At 40.6% G+C, this 20,363-nt stretch overlaps 1 protein-coding gene across 1 annotated transcript in view; it reads right to left on the bottom strand.

Moving 5' to 3' along the window:
- LOC136859129 (uncharacterized) overlaps positions 1-20,363 on the bottom strand; it is a 98,657-nt gene that overhangs the window by 49,106 nt on the left and 29,188 nt on the right. The window contains exon 2 of the mRNA XM_067138674.2: positions 10,833-10,920. Within this exon, the coding sequence (XP_066994775.2) occupies positions 10,833-10,908 (76 nt within the window). The 5' untranslated portion in view covers positions 10,909-10,920. The remainder of the gene's footprint in view (positions 1-10,832; positions 10,921-20,363) is intronic.

The raw sequence follows: 20,363 nt of genomic DNA, 5'->3' as shown, positions 1-20,363 counted from the left end.
TACTAGGTGGGGAACGTGGCTCGATGCTGCCGCGTATTTTTGCGTAAACTACTCCACTATCAAAAACATTGTTAACGGCTTCAACAAAGATGATGCCTCTTCTATCAAGATTGCCCAGGCATTGTTTTACAACAGTTTGTCAGATAGTTTGGCATATATTAAGTCGAAGTTTGGAATTATATCGAGTGCAATTACTCCTTTAGAATCTGCTGGTTTAGAAATTCATGCAAGTATTGACATTGTGAGTAGTGTTGAACTTTCAGTACAACAATCACATGGAATAGTTGGTGACAATGTAAAACGGAAACTTCAAAATGTGCTTAATCGAAATGATGGTTTTCACCGTGTGTGCATGATAAATGATGTTCTTAGAGGAGAAGACACCAGTACACTTCAAGATGAGTGCATATTCGACAGCAGTGATTTAACATTATTTAAATATGCACCAATAACGTCTTGTGATGTAGAAAGGAGCTTCTCGTCTTACAAGAATGTGTTAAGTGATAATCGAAGGTCTTTCGCGCCTGATGCTTTGAAGATGAATCTTGTCATACACTTCAATTCCACCCGAGGAGAAGAATGAAAAAGGTATGCGAGTTTGCACTATAGGCTCTGACGCCCTAACATAATGTACTGAAAGACATCTATTTAATTCGTTTCTTGGTGCTCAGTTTAAACTTTAACGCATTTAAATAATGTTAATGAAATCTGGTCTTAAACGTTCCAAAATATATTTTTTAAATAGATTGATTTCTAGTTTTCTCGTATTTCAAACCGCCAATGCATGGTGCAAACATGAACTTTTACAATGTTGTGTGATCTGATAAACTTAGCAAACTTAGTTCACAATAGTTTGATAAGTGAATCAAGGATAATAGACTGTGAATAATCTCTGCACATGTATATTCAGAAAACTAATATTAAAGTAAGAATAAAGAATTTAGTTAACAAATATGTATCAGAGGAATTACCGTTCCAATTTATAATTTATTTTAAAATGCCTATATTTTGATTAATCATTTTTGGGTCATATTTTGTCATTTTGGGTATGATGCGCATAGGTATCACCCAAATATCACTATAAAATTTGTCGCAAATGCAACATAACAATTGCTTTTACACATATCAAGTGAAAAATCCCTGGCAAATTAAGAAATACCGTCGTTATTTGAGAAATATGAAAACATACTTAAGGCTTGTAGACAGGACTGGTTTATGACGTACTGCGCTGTTGGTGCCGTCTTTTGTTACTTTCTTGAGGTCCAGGGCTAGCACCGTGGAATGGGAGGGCTATGTCTGTGGATTCTCATTACCCTTGTCCATTTGCTTCTGGTGCCATCTTTTGTTACTTTCTTCAGGTCCAGGGGTAGCACCGTGGAATGGGAGTGCTATGTCTGTAGATTCTCATTATCTTTGTCCATATGACTAGAGTGGCCAGTTCAAACAGCAAAATGGAGGTCAAAAGAAAAATAGCATGATCCCTGGACCAATAAATATTTTTATTTCTGTTCGAACGAGAGTAGCTCGATCCCTGGACCAATAAATCACAAGTCCACTGAATTTTTCTTATATACATTGGCCATACCATTTTGTCGCCTATTAAATATTGTATATCGCGATACAATTCATGAAATGATGTGATGTCATTGACAAGTGAAGCAATGAAACCAAAGCCAAGAACTTCAGTGAACAAAGATATCACACACGAAATTGTTGAAAGTGTAAGACAAAAGACATACGCGTGTCACTGTGAGCGCAACACCAAATGTACTTGTAAAGTGGTAAAGTACGTATACATAATTCTCTCAAAAAATCAAATATTTCTTAATTTTCCAAAGATTTTTCACTTGATATGTGTAAAAGCAATTATTATGTTCCATTTGTGACAAATTTTATAGTGATATTTGGGTGATACCAATGCGCAATATACCCGTCATTTTTACGTCATATTTCGTCACTTTTGAGCTCATATTTCCTCATTTTTAGGTCATATTTGCTTGCTTATTTGGGCTATTTTTAGGTCTTAAACATCCGAGCCCTACTGATAACAATATGAAAGATTTTTCTTCCTGCCCTTCCTTGAAGGTTACCTATAACGGTAGTAAAGGTAGCAATTGTGTTTGCCTGATACGATAGTGAGGTGGGCGGGGAAGCAGCTGGGAGCCGTCTTGTTAGGAATTCCCTGGCAACTCACATTCTCGTCGGGCAAATTCAGGTATACTACAACCGTTGTTTCTTAACTGCAGTAATAAAAGGTGTAAACTGCTGATAGTATTGTAAGGAATATTTTGAGCATTGGTATAACAAATCACGTATACTCAGTGTCTAAGTATGGTAGACCTTCGGACTATATGACGCAGCCTTATATTAGGCAGTATTTATTGCAACATAAAGTTCGTCTTATGGTCCGAAAAATACGGTACGTTGTCTATAATTCTGGAATCCTTAGGAAAAAATGACTTGATTAACTCCAGTCAGCAACGACGATCCTGCACAACGTCATTGACAAAGATCATTGATGACTGGCAGTTCAATTTGGATCAATCTGATGTGACATAAATTGACTGTATCGCAACAGATCTGTCCGAAGATTTCGACTAGGTGTCACATCAACGAATTTTGTTGAAACTAAAGCCGCTCAGCATGAATGGCAATTTATTGGCATGGGTGTGATCCTTGCTGGTGGGTCGGACCCAGTGTGTATGTATGTGTGTGTGCGTGACTGGCTGTTCCAGTAACTTGTAGAGTAATACCAGGTTCTGTGATCGGACCTTTCCACTTCACTGGCTGTGTGCTCGACCTCCTAGCTTCTTATTTCTCGACATAAATGGCCCAACTGGCGACACTGTGACGTACAAATATAAAAGATATAAGGACTCCCTTGCTCTGCAAGCAGATATCGATAATCTATTGGTGTGGTTCTGTCTAAATGTAAATAAGTGTAAATATATCCTATCATGAACAGTTATGAACTGATGAAAAATATCATTACTCGGAATAACTACCTGTGACCATTTAAAACGGAATGTACAGTGTGAAGAGGCAAGGTGGAAGGCAACAAAAATCCTACGGTTCATATACAGGAGTTTAAAAATGTCAATCCTCGAGATAAAGTTCTACCTTCTAGGGCATTGCCTCCATCCCTCTCTTGTTCTTCTCCATACCCGAAGTGAGCGTCATCTTATGAAAAGTACGACCATATGTTGCGACAGGTCTGGACAACATATCCGAGCAGAGATAATAATGAAACAAAAAGACCTAATTATTCTCCGTAAATCCGTCTTTGCCTCTACAGTCGTTGATCCTTTCCAACGTCTACCATACGTCTACCGTACTTCGAGAAGGATTTATAATGGCGTTTCGCAAAGGCTATGGAACTCGCTACCAGAGGTCGTCAAAAACTTCCCTCTTCCACAATATCAGTTGTGCATAATAAATTACATTTGCATGGTTCGACTCGTACTGACGTATGGTTTACCTGCTTGGCATAACATAACACGAGCAAGATGTAGAGCGTACAACACCGTGTGAAAAAGCTAATTAACCGTCGTTCTCCCATCCAATAATGTTAGCTTCCATTGAGACAAACAAACATGCCCGATCATTCTCCGTAAATCCGTCTCTGCCTCTATAGTTCTCTATCCCTTCAAACGTTTACGATTGAGAGTGGAGAAGAAGGTGTTGCCCTTTATCCGCCTTTTGCCCGTACTTCCAGAAGGGTTTACATTGGTGGTCCACGAAGCGATGGAACTCACTATCAGGGGACGTCAAGAACTTCCCTCTTCCAAAAATGCCAGTTGTACATAATACAATGTCATTTAAAGGAACTGCTGCGTGTGTATGTGAGCGGTGGGAAAATGAACAAATGGCAGACTGGTTGAATGATAGGAAGTATGTGAACACAGGAATGAGTGAATAAATAGGTGATTAGTTATCTATAAAGAGAATGAAGCAGTACTGAGTTACATGTATATGCATATTTTGAACAGAATTTTGCAAATCACGTAAATATTGTAAATAATACCTAATTTCAAACGTAGGCTAGGTATCATTTTATATGTACACGGGGCTCGTCCTTTTCACTAGACCTTCTATTTTTACGTACAAAATTGTGGTAAATAAAATAATACTGGTACTAAGGTATGTTCATGACTTTAACGCAATGCATAAATTTAAAAAATAACTTTTCTCTTCTTTTTTAACAGCGTTTACCCGGATCGATAAACACCATTTTAAGTGATCAAACTTAAAGTTCGATGTCAGCTGAGCAATCTTCATGTCTTCCTGTTAGCAGCTACGGTGTCTTCCCGTCGTTTTATTGGTGTACCCCGTGGGCGCTTACCATCGACGATGAAGTCGTAGGAATCATGAGCGACGGTCTCATTCTCAGAATATGGCCGTACAATCTCAGAAGATTTTCCCTCATTTCCTTTTTTGGTTGGAACAAATTACATCGTCTGCCGGATTGTGTCGTTGGTTATGTAGTCAAGGAGTGAAAATCCAGAGACCAACGTGTCATGGGCAACTCCATGGTGTGGAGAACTGATCATGTATTCTTTAAACAGGAATGATTCATCACTAATACGGTCCTTTTATAAGTACCGGTTCTTGTGAAAAATAAACAATATGTGCTTGGGCAAGATTCCCCACCTGTTATGGTAATTATGAACAGAGGCTGGGCAAAAGCTCGCATCAAATACAATACAGTAGAACCCCGCTTAACCGAACTTCGCTTAACCGAAACTCGGCTTAACCGAAATGCTCTTGCAAAATTGTATTTTAATATTTTGTTTTTACCCTCTCGTTCTTAGCCGTCTATATTAGTAATTATCTTGCTATAAGTGCTGAGAGCTACGAGGCAAACCCTATTTTTATATTATGACTTATGCCAGAATGCACGTGTAGCATAAAACAAAACAGTTTATTACCCTCTAGTTCATTCCATGATACACTTTTTCTTGAATAAGCAGGAATTATTATTACTGTATTATATATGCATTCGTTTAGCCCCCTAAGGAGCACGTGGAACCATTAAATAGCACTGGTATTCTTCATCTTCTTGTTCTTCTTATCTTCGCAAAACTTCCTTATCCTTTCACTATGGGCCTGCCGTCTTTCATGTGTCCATGAGCTTTTGAGTTTCAAGCTTTTCTCAGATGGATTCTTGGGTTTAAATTTATGGGTATTGATTTTTTGTCTGTATGTATTCCTTGTTGTTCCATTGGATCAACGTCGACTTCTGCGAGGTCCTTTTGTGTATCTACTAGCCAGCGAACTTTGGTTTGTCGGTTTCCATTGATAATAAGAAATATTTTCTTAGTTATTCTTGAGTCATCCATTCGTGGTAGATGTCCATAAAATTCCATAAGCCGTTTGCGTGCGACAGAGGTGAATCGCTCAGTTAATGGATAGAGTTATTCCGAGCTTTTTCGCATCCATATACCCTCTTGAAACTTGGGCCCGAATATCTTCCTCAGTATCTGTCGTTCAATTTTCTCAATGTTCTTGATATTAATGGTGAGTGAAGATGTCTCAGTTGCGTAGAGTGCCTCTGGGAGGACAACAGTGTGGTAGTGTCGGAGTTTGGCTTTTGTGGATATAGATTTCTTATTGTAGAAGTTCCAGGTGACTAGGTATGCTTTACGTAGTTTTTCCGCGCGCATTTTGTTGGCTGCTTTTTCATTCACCCAAGTACTGGAATTGTTTGACTTGTAAAATGTTGCCATATTTGTCGCTAGTGATATTAGATATGTGCACTTGGAGTCCATGTATTGTGTTTTTTGGTAGGAGATGTGGAGACCAGTTTTGATTGCAATCTCGTGAAGCTTCTCGATGGCGTGCCTGGCTTATTCAGGAGTTCGGATAATTATTGCTAGATCGTCAGCAAAGGCAAGGTATTTAATGTTCATCCGTTTACTTTTCGTTCCCATGTTTATTCCGGATACTTCTTTCTCCCATGTTTTAATGACCTTGTCCAGTACTAGGATGAACAGAAATGGGGATAATCCATCAACTTGTATACGCCTGATTTTATTTCCAAGGGTGCAGAGATTTTATCCATGAACGCAGAGGTTGTATCTGTTAAAGTTTGTTGGATTAACAATATTGTTTTGTTATCAACACCGTATTCTCGAAGGACATTGAAAAGGGCACTACGGTCTATTGAGTCGTATGCTTTTTTAAATCTACGAAAGTGGCCACTGTACGGTTTGACTGGCGGTGTTGGAGTATCACCTTAAGGTTCCAGATCTGTTCCACGCACGATCGATGTGGACGAAAGCCCGCCTGGTATTCGCCGATCTTATCTTCTGTCAGTTGTTCCAATCTTGTAAGCAGAGCACGTGAAAGAATTGTGTATGCAATTGGGAGAAGAGAAATACCTTCGTAGTTGTTTGGATCCATCTTGTCGCCTTTCTTATGCAGTGGGTGGATCAGGGCAGTTTTCCAATCTACAGGTATAACTCCACTTTCCCATATGTTCGCAATGATGACTTGTAATTGGTCGATCATTTGATCCCCCCCAATATTCAACATCTCGGCGATTACACCATCTTCTCCTGGTGCTTTATTGTTTTTGAGACGTAATATAATGCCCCTTATCTCCTCATGAGTCGGTGGAAGTGAATCTGGGTTTGGAGTGGGTGTGTGGAATTGGAGTTTCTCAGATGGTGTTTCGCAGTCGTGTAACATTTTGAAGTGTTGTTTCAGGATTTCACAGTTAGCCTTTGTGTTGGTCTCGAAAGTTCCGTCAGGGTGCCGAAAACAAAGAGTGGGTGGCTTGTAGCTGATCAGCTCTTCGCGAAAGGTTTTGTAGAAATTTCTTGTGTTATTCTGTTTGAAGTCTTTATCGATCTCTTCTAATCTTTTGTTATAGTATGCACGTTTAATTCGTCTAAATCTCCTAGACGTTTGCTTCTGAGTTTCTGAAAAGATCTGCCAAATCTCTCGTGTTTGATGACTGTGCCAATTCTTCCAGGCTCGTATACGTGTTTTCAGTGCTCTGTCACAATCCGAAGTCCACCATCTCTGTTTCCGTTTACGGAGTGGTTGGCCAAATATCCTAGACGAATCTTGGATAGTCTCAAGAAGTGCATCCCATGTTTTTGCATTTGCCCGCAATGACTGTGCAAACTCATGTGCATGTTCTTGCAGATAATCTGGGAAAATGCGTGGGATTGTAGGTTTTTGGTATTTCCTTCGAATGGGTCTGAAAAGGATATTGATTCGTGAGAGGTGGTGGTCTGACTCTACATAACCTTTGCGTACACTGACGTTCATAATTTCTGGGGAAAACTTTCTGATAATCGCTACATGGTTGATCTGGTATTCGCCTATGTGACTGATTGGCGTTTTCCATATGGTCATTTTTCGTGGAGGTTTCTTAAAGTGTGTGGTTATCAGCTGGAGATTTGCCATTGCACATATGTTGATTAAACGGTGTCCGTTTGCGTTAGTCTTCTTGTGTACCGAGAAACATCCCTTTCTCTGCCGATTTGCTCATTTAAATCTCCAAGGAGGATTTTTACATGATGCTGATGGATCTTGGTAAGTGCCCGTTCGAGTTGCGACAAAAATTTCTCAACCTTGTTTTTGTCAGGTTCACTGTTGACTGGAGCGTGTGCATTAATTAGTGTATAGGCCTTACTGGCGCATTTAACTGTGAGCAAGGAGAGGCGTTCTGAAGGTGACGTGAAGTCTATCACAGAGTTCTGGATAATGTTGTGTACTAGGACTCCAGTTCCCAATACACATAGGTTGCTATTTGGCACTTTTGTTGCTGGCTTCCCCTTGTAGAAGCGGTAACCACCGGAGTCAAAATGATCGGAGTCGCGAAATCGTGTTTCTTGTATTGCAAGTATGAGGATCCGAAATCTGTCACAAATATCCGTGACTGTCATGAGTTTCCCTATTTTGGTCAGCGACTGTGCGTTAAGTGTACCAATGAATTTAGTTTCCTTGGGTCTGAGGAGTTATGGGAAGCTCCGACTCTTCCCAGCATGATGTCCTCGTCCCTCAGAATTCCAATGACCAGGTTTACCTTTGTTGTTGTTAGCTCGGACCTGAGGTAGTTGCTTTATTGCTGTTGTTTCCATCATGCTACATTCATGGTTGATTTTAGCTGGGGGGCATGAGCCCGGGGCGAGTGAATCACTGATATCTGATTCACTCTCATCGTAAGGGTTGTTAATCCGTACGGGTAGCTGGTGTTCTTCTGTAGCCGAGAAGGCCTTCACTCTTACCCTGAGCCTGGGCCCTCCATATTTATGACCCCAGGAGAGAGGTTATAGAACCAAGGTTAAAATGCCCGGAGAAGAATAATAGGCCGCTCCTCTGGAGTACAGACGCCTTTTGCAGCCGCTTCACTGAAGGACAGACGCTGCTCTCTGAAGATGGTTCCTCCGCTTAATCCACCGTTGGGACACTGATGTCCTCAACCGCTTTCATAATCGTTGACCATCTTCACCTCTCAACCATCGTGCCCTTTATTGCCTCAAGGTGTTTCCTAGCTGTAATTTTACGGCTTTAAGCCAACCCTCCTACTTTCTCCGGGCTTGGGACCGGCAACAGCAACTACTGAGCTACTTAATCCCCCCAGTAGGTACTGCAGTCGAATATTGCTGTATTATTATTATTATCGTTATTATTATTACTGTATTATTCGTCAGGAAGATTATGCAGACGACTCCGACTTTGATAATAGCAACTCTGAGAATTGAGTTACATCAGATGATGGATTTAATGCATAGGAGGTAAGATTGATTTCGAATTTTTATTAAAGTACAGTATCACACGTTTTAATTACAGAACTGTAATAAAATTACTGTACACAGTATTCAGTTCAGTAGTAACAAAAAATTGGTTCATTATTTCAGATTGCATTGCGCTTTGTTGAACAAAGCAATGAATCTACACCAGCTGATGTATGGTTGATTAAACGGTGGCGTGACATAGCTGCACGACAGCGCTGCACCAGTAATATTCATAAGAAAATCACTGATTTTATACAATGAGTGATATTATGTAAACAGTTTCATGTTAATATACAGTATCAACCTTTGCTTAACTGAGTTTATGCATTTTGTTCGACATTTAACTTCCGAAAATATTGACCATGCGTCATCCGAAAAAACGCGTCAAACGAAATGGCTCCGCCCCGTTTATTTCGGAAACGCGGGGTTTTACTGTACATTGTTAACAAATACAAATTAATTTCATCAATTATTTTATTCTGAAGTTATGGAATAATGTAAAGGCAAAAAAGCTCAAAATTGTGCTACTTAATTCTTACTCATAGGGAATATTTCTACTAGCACCCATGAATTGAATGTGTAAATCCTATTCGGGCTAGGCTGGCTCAATGATATTTTGGGATAACTGTTCAGAAACCTAACCATGCCAGTACCTTCATTCATGTTAGCATGTAGGCCTATGCTATTTCCTTCAGCGTATTTATAGAGTATCCTCTTGAGGCCAACTGTTATTAGGCCATAATATATTGTCCATCATAAGAATACAATTCTTCCACTCGCTTTTAATACGATTAATGAGAATATATTTCCGGTCTAGAAAGCCAAGAATAACGGCCGAGAGGATTCGTCGTGCTGACCACACGACACCTCGTAATCTGCAGGCCTTCGGGCTGAGCAGCGGTCGCTTGTTAGGCCAAGGCCCTTCAAGGGTTGTAGTGCCACGGGGTTTGGTGTGGTTTGTTTTGAGAATATATTTACGACCTAAATGAATCTGCTGTGGTCCAGTAAACTTAAGTTGGTTCCTCAACTCAGGAATCCCATACTCCTCACGAATTTTCCTGCCAGTTTTCTTAATTGTTCGTTTGTATGTTTAGCCCTCAGCCCGAAGGCTGATTGGATCCTCAACAGCTCCGCCATCAGCTGTCATATATGGCCTAGGCATCACTGAAGAAGCGTACTAGGGAAATGAGGAGTGAGGTAGTTTCCCGTTGCTTTCCTCACCGAGCCAGAAGTTGCTATTACATATCAGTCTGCCAAGCCCACTGAAATGCATGCACCAACCGACCCTATGAGCAATATTTTCACACCATTCATAGCAGGGACTGGCTGCTTAAAGAATGGCATTACTAGTATCACTCATACCTCAGTCACCTTCATTTTGTCAAAGCTAAGGATAAAGCTGAGACAGATCAATGAAAGTAACACAATTGATCTAGCCTATACCAGAAGACACTGTAAACACTAGGTCCTGCCAGCAAAGGAATTATTTAATCTTTCGACCGAGTACGAATTTCTTTCTGTTTTTCTTTGGAAAATTGTTGAATTAGTATCCGTTCAAATTCCATATGGGCAATTGTGTTAAAAATGCGTATCATTACCCCGTTCTGTTTTAAAAGTTATCTTTCATTCTACTGAGTAAAATTAGGAATGAGTATCAGTAACTGATAACCACTCCTACATAACACAAAGTAATATTATTTATAATGCAGACAATCGGTTAAAAATGTATACACTTCTTTTGCTATTTTTTCAAGCAAGGAAACAACAATGAACAACTTGATATGACATCCATCTTTGGCAATAAAGAGAATTGAAATAAGGGGTTAACTGCTATTCAGTAGTGTTTAACAGAATAGAAGGAGGGAGCTATAAAACTAACTTCTCATTTCAGTTCACGCCAGAACACGTATGGGCATATTACACGCTGAACAAGTTTTCTCCATTTTATATTATTTAATTCCATATAATGAGCGATCTCTGACTACAATACTGTGATTAGGAGATGTAGAAGCGGGTGTCTTATGGAATCAAGTGTACAATGAACATAGTACAGTAGTTCTTTTCTCTATGAAGTGTACTCACCAGGATCCACGATTGGCAGTGCGTGTACCATCAAGCAGGATTCTATGATCACCGCCAAGAAGGTTAGTCTGCCCATAGCGACAGCTCTCTGGAATAAATAAAAATAATAAAATTAATTGTGCTAAATTTTGTGAATGTAGTCATCCCTTGGTTTCAAAAATGAAATAATTGTTGAGCCTTAGCTAGAGGCTTGCAGATATTTTCAAATATCCCATGTAGCCGTAGTTTAAAATAAATTCTGTTTGTTTGTTTGTTTGTTTGTTTGTTTGTTTGTTTTTTGTTTGTTTGTTTGTTTGTTTGTTTGTTTGTTTGTTTGTTTGTTTGTTTGTTTGTTTGTTTGTTGTGAAACTTCATTGAAATTGGGGTCGAGGTGTCACCGGGGTAAAGTCGATGTGCACGTTAATGACTCTTGTGGCGTCAACCCGAACTGCAGTCGTTGAGTGGGTCCGCAGAGTGCATTTGTATCGTTCTCGTGGTTGGCCAACAGGTGCTAGGTGTAGAATTTGTCGATTGAAATTAGAACCTAAATACGCAGTGTAAAATATGATATCTACCCGTATCTCTCCAAGGATAACAACGGTTTTATGATATTCCAGACATGTAATGCTCAGAATGATCTGCTAGAAACAGATTAAATAGAACATCGACTGAACCTTTTTCAGACAAATTGCTTTATTATGATCAAAGTTGTCAGCGGTATAATTTATTGTAATTATTTTGTATTCCCTCCCTAAATTGTTACGACCCATTTAACCGAACGAGTTGGCCGTGCGATTAGGGGTCCGTAACTATCAGCTTGCATTCGGGAGATGGTGAGATCGAATCCTACCGTCGGTAGCCTGAACAAGGGTTTCAAGTAATGTTCCATTTTCACGCCAGGCAAATATTGGGGTTTAACTCAGTTAAGCCATCCATGTATCGCCAAAAATATTCGATATGTTAGTGCGACGTTAAACCACTAGCAAAAAAAAATTCGACCCATTTAAGTTACAGGAAATGCTAACTATTTCGGACCTCACTAGTTTGGAATTCGTGGTATCTTGGACTGCTTTTCATCGCGTATTAAAACACTACAATACTTTACCCGTCCTCGCGTTCCCACCTAGGCGAAAGGAGGAAGCTGATGATAGCAGTGAAATTAATAGAACGATGTTCATACTTTCAAACGTAAGGGAAAAATTGGACATTATTGCCAGTTTTATCAACATTAGAGTGACCTAACAAAAGTTTTATCCTACGCTAAAAGAAATGCCACAACAAGTGATAAAACATCAGTGTAGAAAAGAGCCTTTCTTCTTTCAGTCATTATCAACAGATATTGGGGATAATAACATTGTCATGTCATCAACAACAGGCTCTTTGGCTGCTGTTGACCATAGCAATGTAAGTTCTACTGTAGACATTTCTATGACAAATAAGTACAGTAGTGTACTGTCACACTCTTTGACTGAATATTCAGCATACTGTTCATCGGTTTGGAGGACCACGGATTTCATGCCAAACCGGATCGGGGATTCTAACTGAGAATGATTAATTCATCTGGCTCGGACTTTGGATGTTTCTTGTTCGTTTTAATATATTTCTCTTCGTTTAGACCTGCATACCACACAACCCACTATCAGCCACCACAGAAACATACCTCCATATAGGATTGGCATCAGAAAGGACATCAGGCTGTAAAAATAAACTGGGGTAAAGGCCAGAAATAATAAGATATGCACAGTATGTATTATTAAACCTGTTTAATTTACCTTAAAACATTGTAACTTTTAAAATGTCTAACTCCACTGTACTGTACGATACTTCTATGTATATAAAATAAGAGTTTTGTCCGTAAATTACTCAGAATTTTAAACGGAATGGCATTTCTGTATCGGACGTGTCCACAGTAACATGGAAATTCCCTTTTTAATTTTCCGTCATGTCTGTCTGTCTGTCTGTCTGTCTGTCTGTCTGTCTGTCTGTCTGTCTGTCTGTCTGTCTGTCTGTCTGTCTGTCTGTCTGTCTGTCTGTCTGTCTGTCTGTCTGTCTGTCTGTCTGTCTGTCTGTCTGTCTGTCTGTCTGTCTGTCTGTCTGTCTGTCTGTCTGTCTGTCTGTCTGTACGCGCATCACGAGAAAATGGCTAAGGAGAATTTAATGAAAATCGGTATGTAAAGTTGAGGGGAATGGGCCATTACTATCTAGGCTATAAATCACTTTATTCACGCTAAGTGAAATGGTAGTTTAGGGGAAGGCCTAAAATTTAATTCCCAAATATTTATGTTATTAGTGGTCCTATCGATAAATACTAAATAACTAAAGTTATATAGAATTAAATATCCGATCATTTATGTCTTATACTTTTTACTCTACCGGCTATGATAACAGAGATTTTCATGAACTTGTATTGTTTTATTTTTTTTTTCCAAGTCCATATCAACGTCGAGCAACGAGAAAATGGATAAACAGAATGTAATGAAAATCGGCTTATAGAGTCTGGGAATAAGCACCTACTGTCTAGGCTATAAATAATTTTTTACGCCCTGGATAAAATGGTGTTTAGGGGAAGGCACATTTTTTAAATGCCTATGTCATCGGTCCTATCAAAAAGTACCTACTATATAACAAAAGTTATAGAAAATACAATTTCCGATCATTTCTTTTATTCAGTTTAACCGTATCGACTATGATAAAAGTGGTAGTTCAGAGTCGGAAGAAAACTAAATGTGAAGGCCTACAATATCGAAAGCTAATAAAATTAATCAACAATAAGATTATACTGACCATTGTTTGTTGTGATGTTCTTTGTCTCTTATGCTGCCAAACATCTCAGATAGATGGGATTACTGCTGCGTACCGAGTGCAACAGCCTGCCTGAATATTGGCAGAAAAGAGTTAGATAACTTTCTTCTTTAGCATACCATTTCTTTGGTTCATTCATTTGCTGATACTGTTGGTGCGTAACACAATGGTCCATCATAGTATTCCAGCTAATCGATCCCTACCCTAAGGCACTGATTGGAATGAGCACTTCACAGAATAATGTCAGAGGAGTGTTTACGGCTGTCTGCAGCCTGTCATTCCAGCTCTGGGACTTTGGCCTCCTAGATCGGCAGCATAATACTGTTCATTAAAAGTAAGAAAATATGTGTTTTATAATTTGATCGAGTATTTCATATGATAGCATTGCTCTTAATCGCGACATTCCTGCTGACGTTACTGTAATGATCTACGTTGATTTCATTTGGGAAAACCACTGACACAGTCTTTCTGAGGATGTAAAATGGCAGGTGAAAAGTGAATGTCTGTCATTATCATGAAAACTCCCCAACTTGATTGTGACTGATGGTGGGCAAGAAGGCCTACCATTACAATGAAAATTCCCTAACCCAGTTTTCACATGAGGAAGGACGTATGGTGACTTCCCAGTCGTGTTTCTGGGATAATGTTAAGAGCTATGCAATTTAATACAATCTTACTGTCAACGTGTACACTCTATCTAACATATAATTGTGTATATAATGTAAATTTCCGTAGCGAAACACGGGTACATCAGCCAGTCAGATAATATAATGTAGTTTTTATTTAATCAACACATATATTGTAGATAGAGTACAGTGTACTCCCAGACGGAACCTAACTACTAAAAGCGATCTTTCAACTATACTGGCAGTCAGAAACGGTGAGATAGCGGTCCTGCTCTAGAAAGCTAAATATAACTGTCGCGAGGATTCGTTGTGCTGACCACGCGACACTTCGTACTCTGCAGGCCTTTGAACTGAGCAGCAGTCGTGTGGTAGCCCAAGGCCGGGCTGCAGTATAGTGACATTTTATTGTTAGTTATTTTGTTTGTTTGTTTGTTTGTTTGTTTGTTTGTTTGTTTGTTTGTTTGTTTGTTTGTTTGTTTGTTTGTTTGTTTGTTTGTTTGTTTGTTTGTTTGTTTGTTTGTTTGTTTATGTGAAACTTCATTGAAATTGGGGTCGAGGTGTCACCGGCGTAAAGTCGATGTGACGCCATTCATGTAAGGCATAAACTGATTACAGCAGAAAAAATTATTATATATATCGAGATGATTTGTATATTATTTTAAAGTAAAAAAAAAGTGATACCGAACTCGATAGCTGCAGCCGCTTAAGTGCGGCCAGTATCCAGTATTCGGGAGATAGTGGGTTCGAACCCCACTGTCGGCATCCCTGAAGATGGTTTTCCGTGGTATCCCATTTTCACACCAGGTAAATGCTGGTGCTGCACCTTAATTAAGGCCACGGCTGGTTCCTTCCCATTCCTAGCCCTTTCCTATCCCATCGTCGCCATAAGACCTATCTGTGTTGATGCGACGTAAAGCAACTAGCAAACAAAAAAATTGTGTTCACAAGATGTGATTTTTTTTCTTGCTAGTTGCTTTACGTCCATTTGCCTGGTGTGAAAATGGGAAACCACAGAAAACTATTTTCAGGGCTGCCGATAGTGGGGTTCGAACCTACTATCTCCCGAATACTGGATACTGGCCGCACTTAAGCGACTGCAGCTATAGAGCTCGGTAAGATGTGATTGTGGTAGGTGACGTATGTCACTAGATGGCCGCCTATTTAAATATGTTTTGGTGGTCGAAATTCAGTTACCACCTGGTGTATCTTGGCGTGTAAATGTCTCTCAGAGACAAGCGAGGTTTAATGTCATTTTTTCTTACAAGATTTATCAGAATACATCAGAAAAGTACTGTTTTCAACCGAAAATTGACGAAATTTGACGTATTTCAGAAAACTCACTTAATATATGACCAATAATCAAAGAGAATCCTATGTCCGATTCGTTGGCTGATTGGTCAGCGTTGAGGCCTTTGATCGAAAGGGTTCCGGGTTCGATTCCCGGCCGGGTCGGGGATTTAATCGCCTTTGATTAATTCTTCTGGCCCGGGGACTGGGTCTTTATGTTTGTCCCAACACTTTCCTATTCATATTCAGACAACACATTACACTACCAACCACCACAGATATACGCAATAGTGATTACATCCCTCCATATAGGGTTGGCGTCAGGAAGTGCATCCGGCCGTAAAACAGGGCCAAATCCACATGTGCGACACAGTTAGCACCCGCGACCCCACAGGTATGGGAAAAGCGGTAGTAGAAGAAGAAGAATTGAACAGAATCCTATAGAAAATATATTTAAAAAGAAACTACAGTAGATTCAATATGGGATCAAATAAAACGAAATGTACGTCATCAGAGCGAATGAAATGACTGCAGAAGCGGCACAAACTTGAGCCTGAAGTGCTGGTGTCTTGTAAACAATACTGCAAATCATACACATCTTACATCTGAAATCATTCACCATTGAACCATAAAATTTTGACAATTGTTAAAAGTGGTCCAAATGAAAATGTCACCATCATCATCATCTGTTTACCCTCCAGGTTCGGCTTTTTCCCTCGGACTCAGCGAGGGATCCCACCTCTACCGCCTCAAGGGCAGTGTCCCGGAGCTTCAGACTCTTGGTCGGGGGAGACAACTGGGGAGAATGACCAGTACCTCGCCCAGGTGGCCTCACCTGCTATGCTGAACAGGGGCCTTGTGGAGCGATGGGAAGATTGGAAGGGATAGGCAAGGAGGAGGGAAGGAAGCGGCCGTGGCCTTAAGTTAGGTACCATCCCGGCATTCGCCTGGAGGAGAAGTGGGAAACCACGGAAAACCACTTCCAGGATGGCTGAGCTGGGAATCGAACCCACCTCTACTCAGTTGACTTCCCGAGGCTGAGTGGACCCCGTTCCAGCCCTCGTACCACTTTTCAAATTTCGTGGCAGAGCCGGGAATCGAACCCGGACCTCCGGGGGTGGCAGCTAATCACGCTAACCACTACACCACAGAGGCGGACGCAAATGAAAATGTAATGAATGAAACTATATGAAAATTTGAACTTTGTTTATTACTTCTAATTACGATACAGGACAGACGTTTCACATAAATAATTCTAGCGGCTCTACCTGGTACAGCTTACTATGTCTTATTTTCGTCCAATCAGCGTTTATTAGAAGAGAACATCGTAATTTAAATTTGTTTGGTTCGATTAGGGGCGGAGTGCCTAAAACTAAATCGCAGCATGTGTATCCTTTAAAACTGGGCACTTATACTTCCGATATTTAGAGCAAATTTCTACGAGGACGAGTGGCTTCGAGGAGTAATTCGTAGAAGGGACTATCAACGGTAAATGTTCGAGAGAAAGATGTAAGAATCGTTGGATGGATCAAAAAAGGATACACATCGGTCACACGCAAGTAGCACAAGATCGATCAACAAGTAAACGTACAATTCGCACCATAAAAATACATCAGATTTTCCTATCAATTCTAGAAAAATGAATTCAATCAGCTGAAAAACGAGGTTAAAATATGTGTGCAGTATTTCGTCTGTTCCTTTCTATATATATTCCAGCTTCCTCACATAGGGATAGTGACCCTCCCCCTTACCTGGGGGCCTGGGTTCAATCACGACCAGTCCAAGGATTTTAATTCTTATCTGAGGGCTAAAACGTGGTTCGATTGGCCGTTGGCAGCTATCATAGTTAATTTTATGTCACTTGGCAACACTAGTCGATCGCAGGTTGCAATAACAGTTCACTTGTATTATCGCTGTATTGTTCATGTCTTTTGCCGTGGCTTTCTGTGTATTTTAGCATGTATGGAATCGAGCAGTGGACAGATATATTTCTCTTTTTGTTCGTTTGCTTGAAAGTGAAGGATCCTACTTGTTGATGCTGCAAGACATGTGACTATCCATTATTTAAATACACTTGCGACATGTGTAGTTAATGCTGGGGTGCCAGTTTCTTACTCTGTGATTGTAATAAAGAGGGGTGGTAGTTGTCCTTTTGCCTTTTCTCCTTTCTTATTTAATGCACAAACAAGCGTAGTCGAGAGATTAGAGTTAGTGTAACTGTGTAAGTCCCTGGTAAGACCCCAATTAGAGTATGGTTCCCATGTTTGGAACCCTCACCAGGATTGTTTGATTCTAGAACTGGAAAAGGCCCAAGGGAAAGCAGCAGGATGGGTTCTGGGTGATTTCCGGCATTCGAGCAGCGTTACGAAAATGTTACAAACTTTGGGCTAAAAGACGAGTTTATGATGCACCTTATAATTAATTTGAGCATTTTCTAGTCCATGTGAAGAAGACAGAAACAAAACACGACATAAAGTAAACATAAAAGTTAGCTGTTTGTTAGCCTAACCCTAGACACCCACGTTAAATAACAGTCAAAACCAAAAATAAAATTTAAAAACCTCTAGGACACGTAACAGTCCATTTTAACACATGTCTACCCTCCGAAGTTTGAACGAAAACGGTGACACCATAGCTGTGGCCTTTTGTGACATGTCTAACCATGTTCGATACATTTTTTAAAATATGTAAGTTACTTTACGTCACACCGATACAGATAGGTCTTATGGTGACGATGGGATAGGAAAGGCCTAGGAGTTGGAAGGAAGCGGCCGTGGCCTTAATTAAGGTACAGCCCCAGCATTTGCCTGGTTTGAAAATGGGAAACCATGGAAAACCATCTTCAGGGCTGCCGACAGTGGGATTCGAACCCACTATCTCCCGGATGCAATCTCACAGCCACGCGCCCCTAAACGCACGGCCAACTCGCCCGGTGGAAAGAAAGCTGCCGTGGCCTTAATCAAGGTACAGTCCCAACATTTGCCTGGTGTGAAAATGAGAAACCACGGGAAACCATCTTTACGGCTATCGACAGTGGGGTTCGAACCCACTATCTCCCGAATGCAAGCTCACGGCTGCGAGTCCCTAACCGTGCAGCCAACTCGCTCGCTCGATACAGTTTGTGAACTGATGGAGGGTGACGAGTAGTTCTCTTACAAGCTTCAGTAAAAAAAAATCGTGCTAAGAAGGGATAATTCCGCTGATTTCTGATACAAAAATTATACTTTTATTTATACCAAGCCCGACTGAGTGGCTCAGACGGTTGAGGCGCTGGCCTTCTGACCCCAACTTGGCAGGTTCGATCCTGGCTTAGTCCGGTGGTATTTGAAGATGCTCAAATACGTCAGCCTCGTGTCGGTAGATTTACTGGCATGTAAAATAACTCCTGCGAAACTAAATACCGGCACCTCGGCATCTCCGAAAACCGTAAAATGTAGTTAGTGAGACGTAAAGCAAATAACATTTTAAAAATATTATTTTATTTATACCAACAAATTCATATGAGGACATGTATCGTTAGTACTGAAATGTCCCAGGCCCTTGAGTATTTACTCCGTAGAGAGAGAGAGTCAAGTACTAGGCGCTTATGAATTAGGTAAAACATATTCCCTAACAAAATAATATTTCACATACCGTTGGAGATAACTGTTCAGTGCAGAGAGCTCCACATAAGGAAAGAGAATTATCTGATGAACTCAGTTAAAATGGGTAGTAACTATGAAAATAATTGTGTGAAAAACTTTCTTATGAACTACAAAAATTGAAGTTTTACGTGACCGTCGATGTCATAATCATATCCACGAGACATCCAGTTTTACATGAAATCCGTATAGCAGGGACGTAACTGATAATTACAAAATATTCACATACATTAGCCTGAATTCGAGCCGCGTATGTACTACTTTCAGCTCACCAGATAAGTCCGACATGAGGAGAAAAAACTGGGGACTGCGAGGAATAGAGTATTAGCGTTTTGTTCTTCTGTAATGAGTAATGACGTTTCATTTCTAGTGTATTCCTAATTGACTCATGCAAGAGTATACAAAGCAGTGATACGGATGGGTTTTCTGCTGGATGCTTCAAGTCAGCGTGTATTTTCAGAGCCCTCTAGCGAAGAACGATGAGAAATAGCGTCATATGAAGGGAAGACGAAAGGTGAAATGCTACAGTCTCATCCACTGAATAGTGACCAGCCTGCTATATAACGGTTCAAATAGTAGAAGGATATCCTAAAGTCTGTATCAATCTTCGAAATATAATCATAGATAATGGGATAAGTCCGCCTCTGTGGTGTAGTGGTTAGCGTGATTAGCTGCCACCCCCGGAGGCCCGGGCTCGATTCCCGGCTGTGCCACGAAATTTGAAAAGTGGTGCGAGGGCTGGAACGGGGTCCACTCAGCCTAGGGAGGTCAACTGAGTAGAGGTGGGTTCGATTCCCACCTCAGCCATCCTGGAAGTGGTTTTCCGTGGTTTTCCACTTCTCCTCCAGGCGAATGCCGGGATGGTACCTAACTTAAGGCCACGGCCGCTTCCTTCCCTCCTCCTTGCCTATCCCTTCCAATCTTCCCATCCCTCCACAAGGCCCCTGTTCAGCATAGCAGGTGAGGCCGCCTGGGCGAGGTACTGGTCATACTCCCCAGTTGTATCCCCCGACCAAGTGTCTGAAGCTCCAGGACACTGCCCTTGAGGCGGTAGAGGTGGGATCCCTCGCTAAGTCCGAGGGAAAAACCGAACCTGGAGGTTAAACAGATGATGATGATGATGATGATGATGATAATGGGATAAGACTTTGCAAATAAAGGAACAGTCATCAAGCGCATTTTGCTAGAATATATTC

The sequence above is a fragment of the Anabrus simplex genome, chromosome 1, assembly GCF_040414725.1.
Source record: "Anabrus simplex isolate iqAnaSimp1 chromosome 1, ASM4041472v1, whole genome shotgun sequence".
Classification (NCBI taxonomy): domain Eukaryota; kingdom Metazoa; phylum Arthropoda; class Insecta; order Orthoptera; family Tettigoniidae; genus Anabrus; species Anabrus simplex.
The sequence above is the reverse complement of the archived record's forward strand: the minus strand, read 5'-3'. Positions and strand labels throughout refer to the sequence as shown.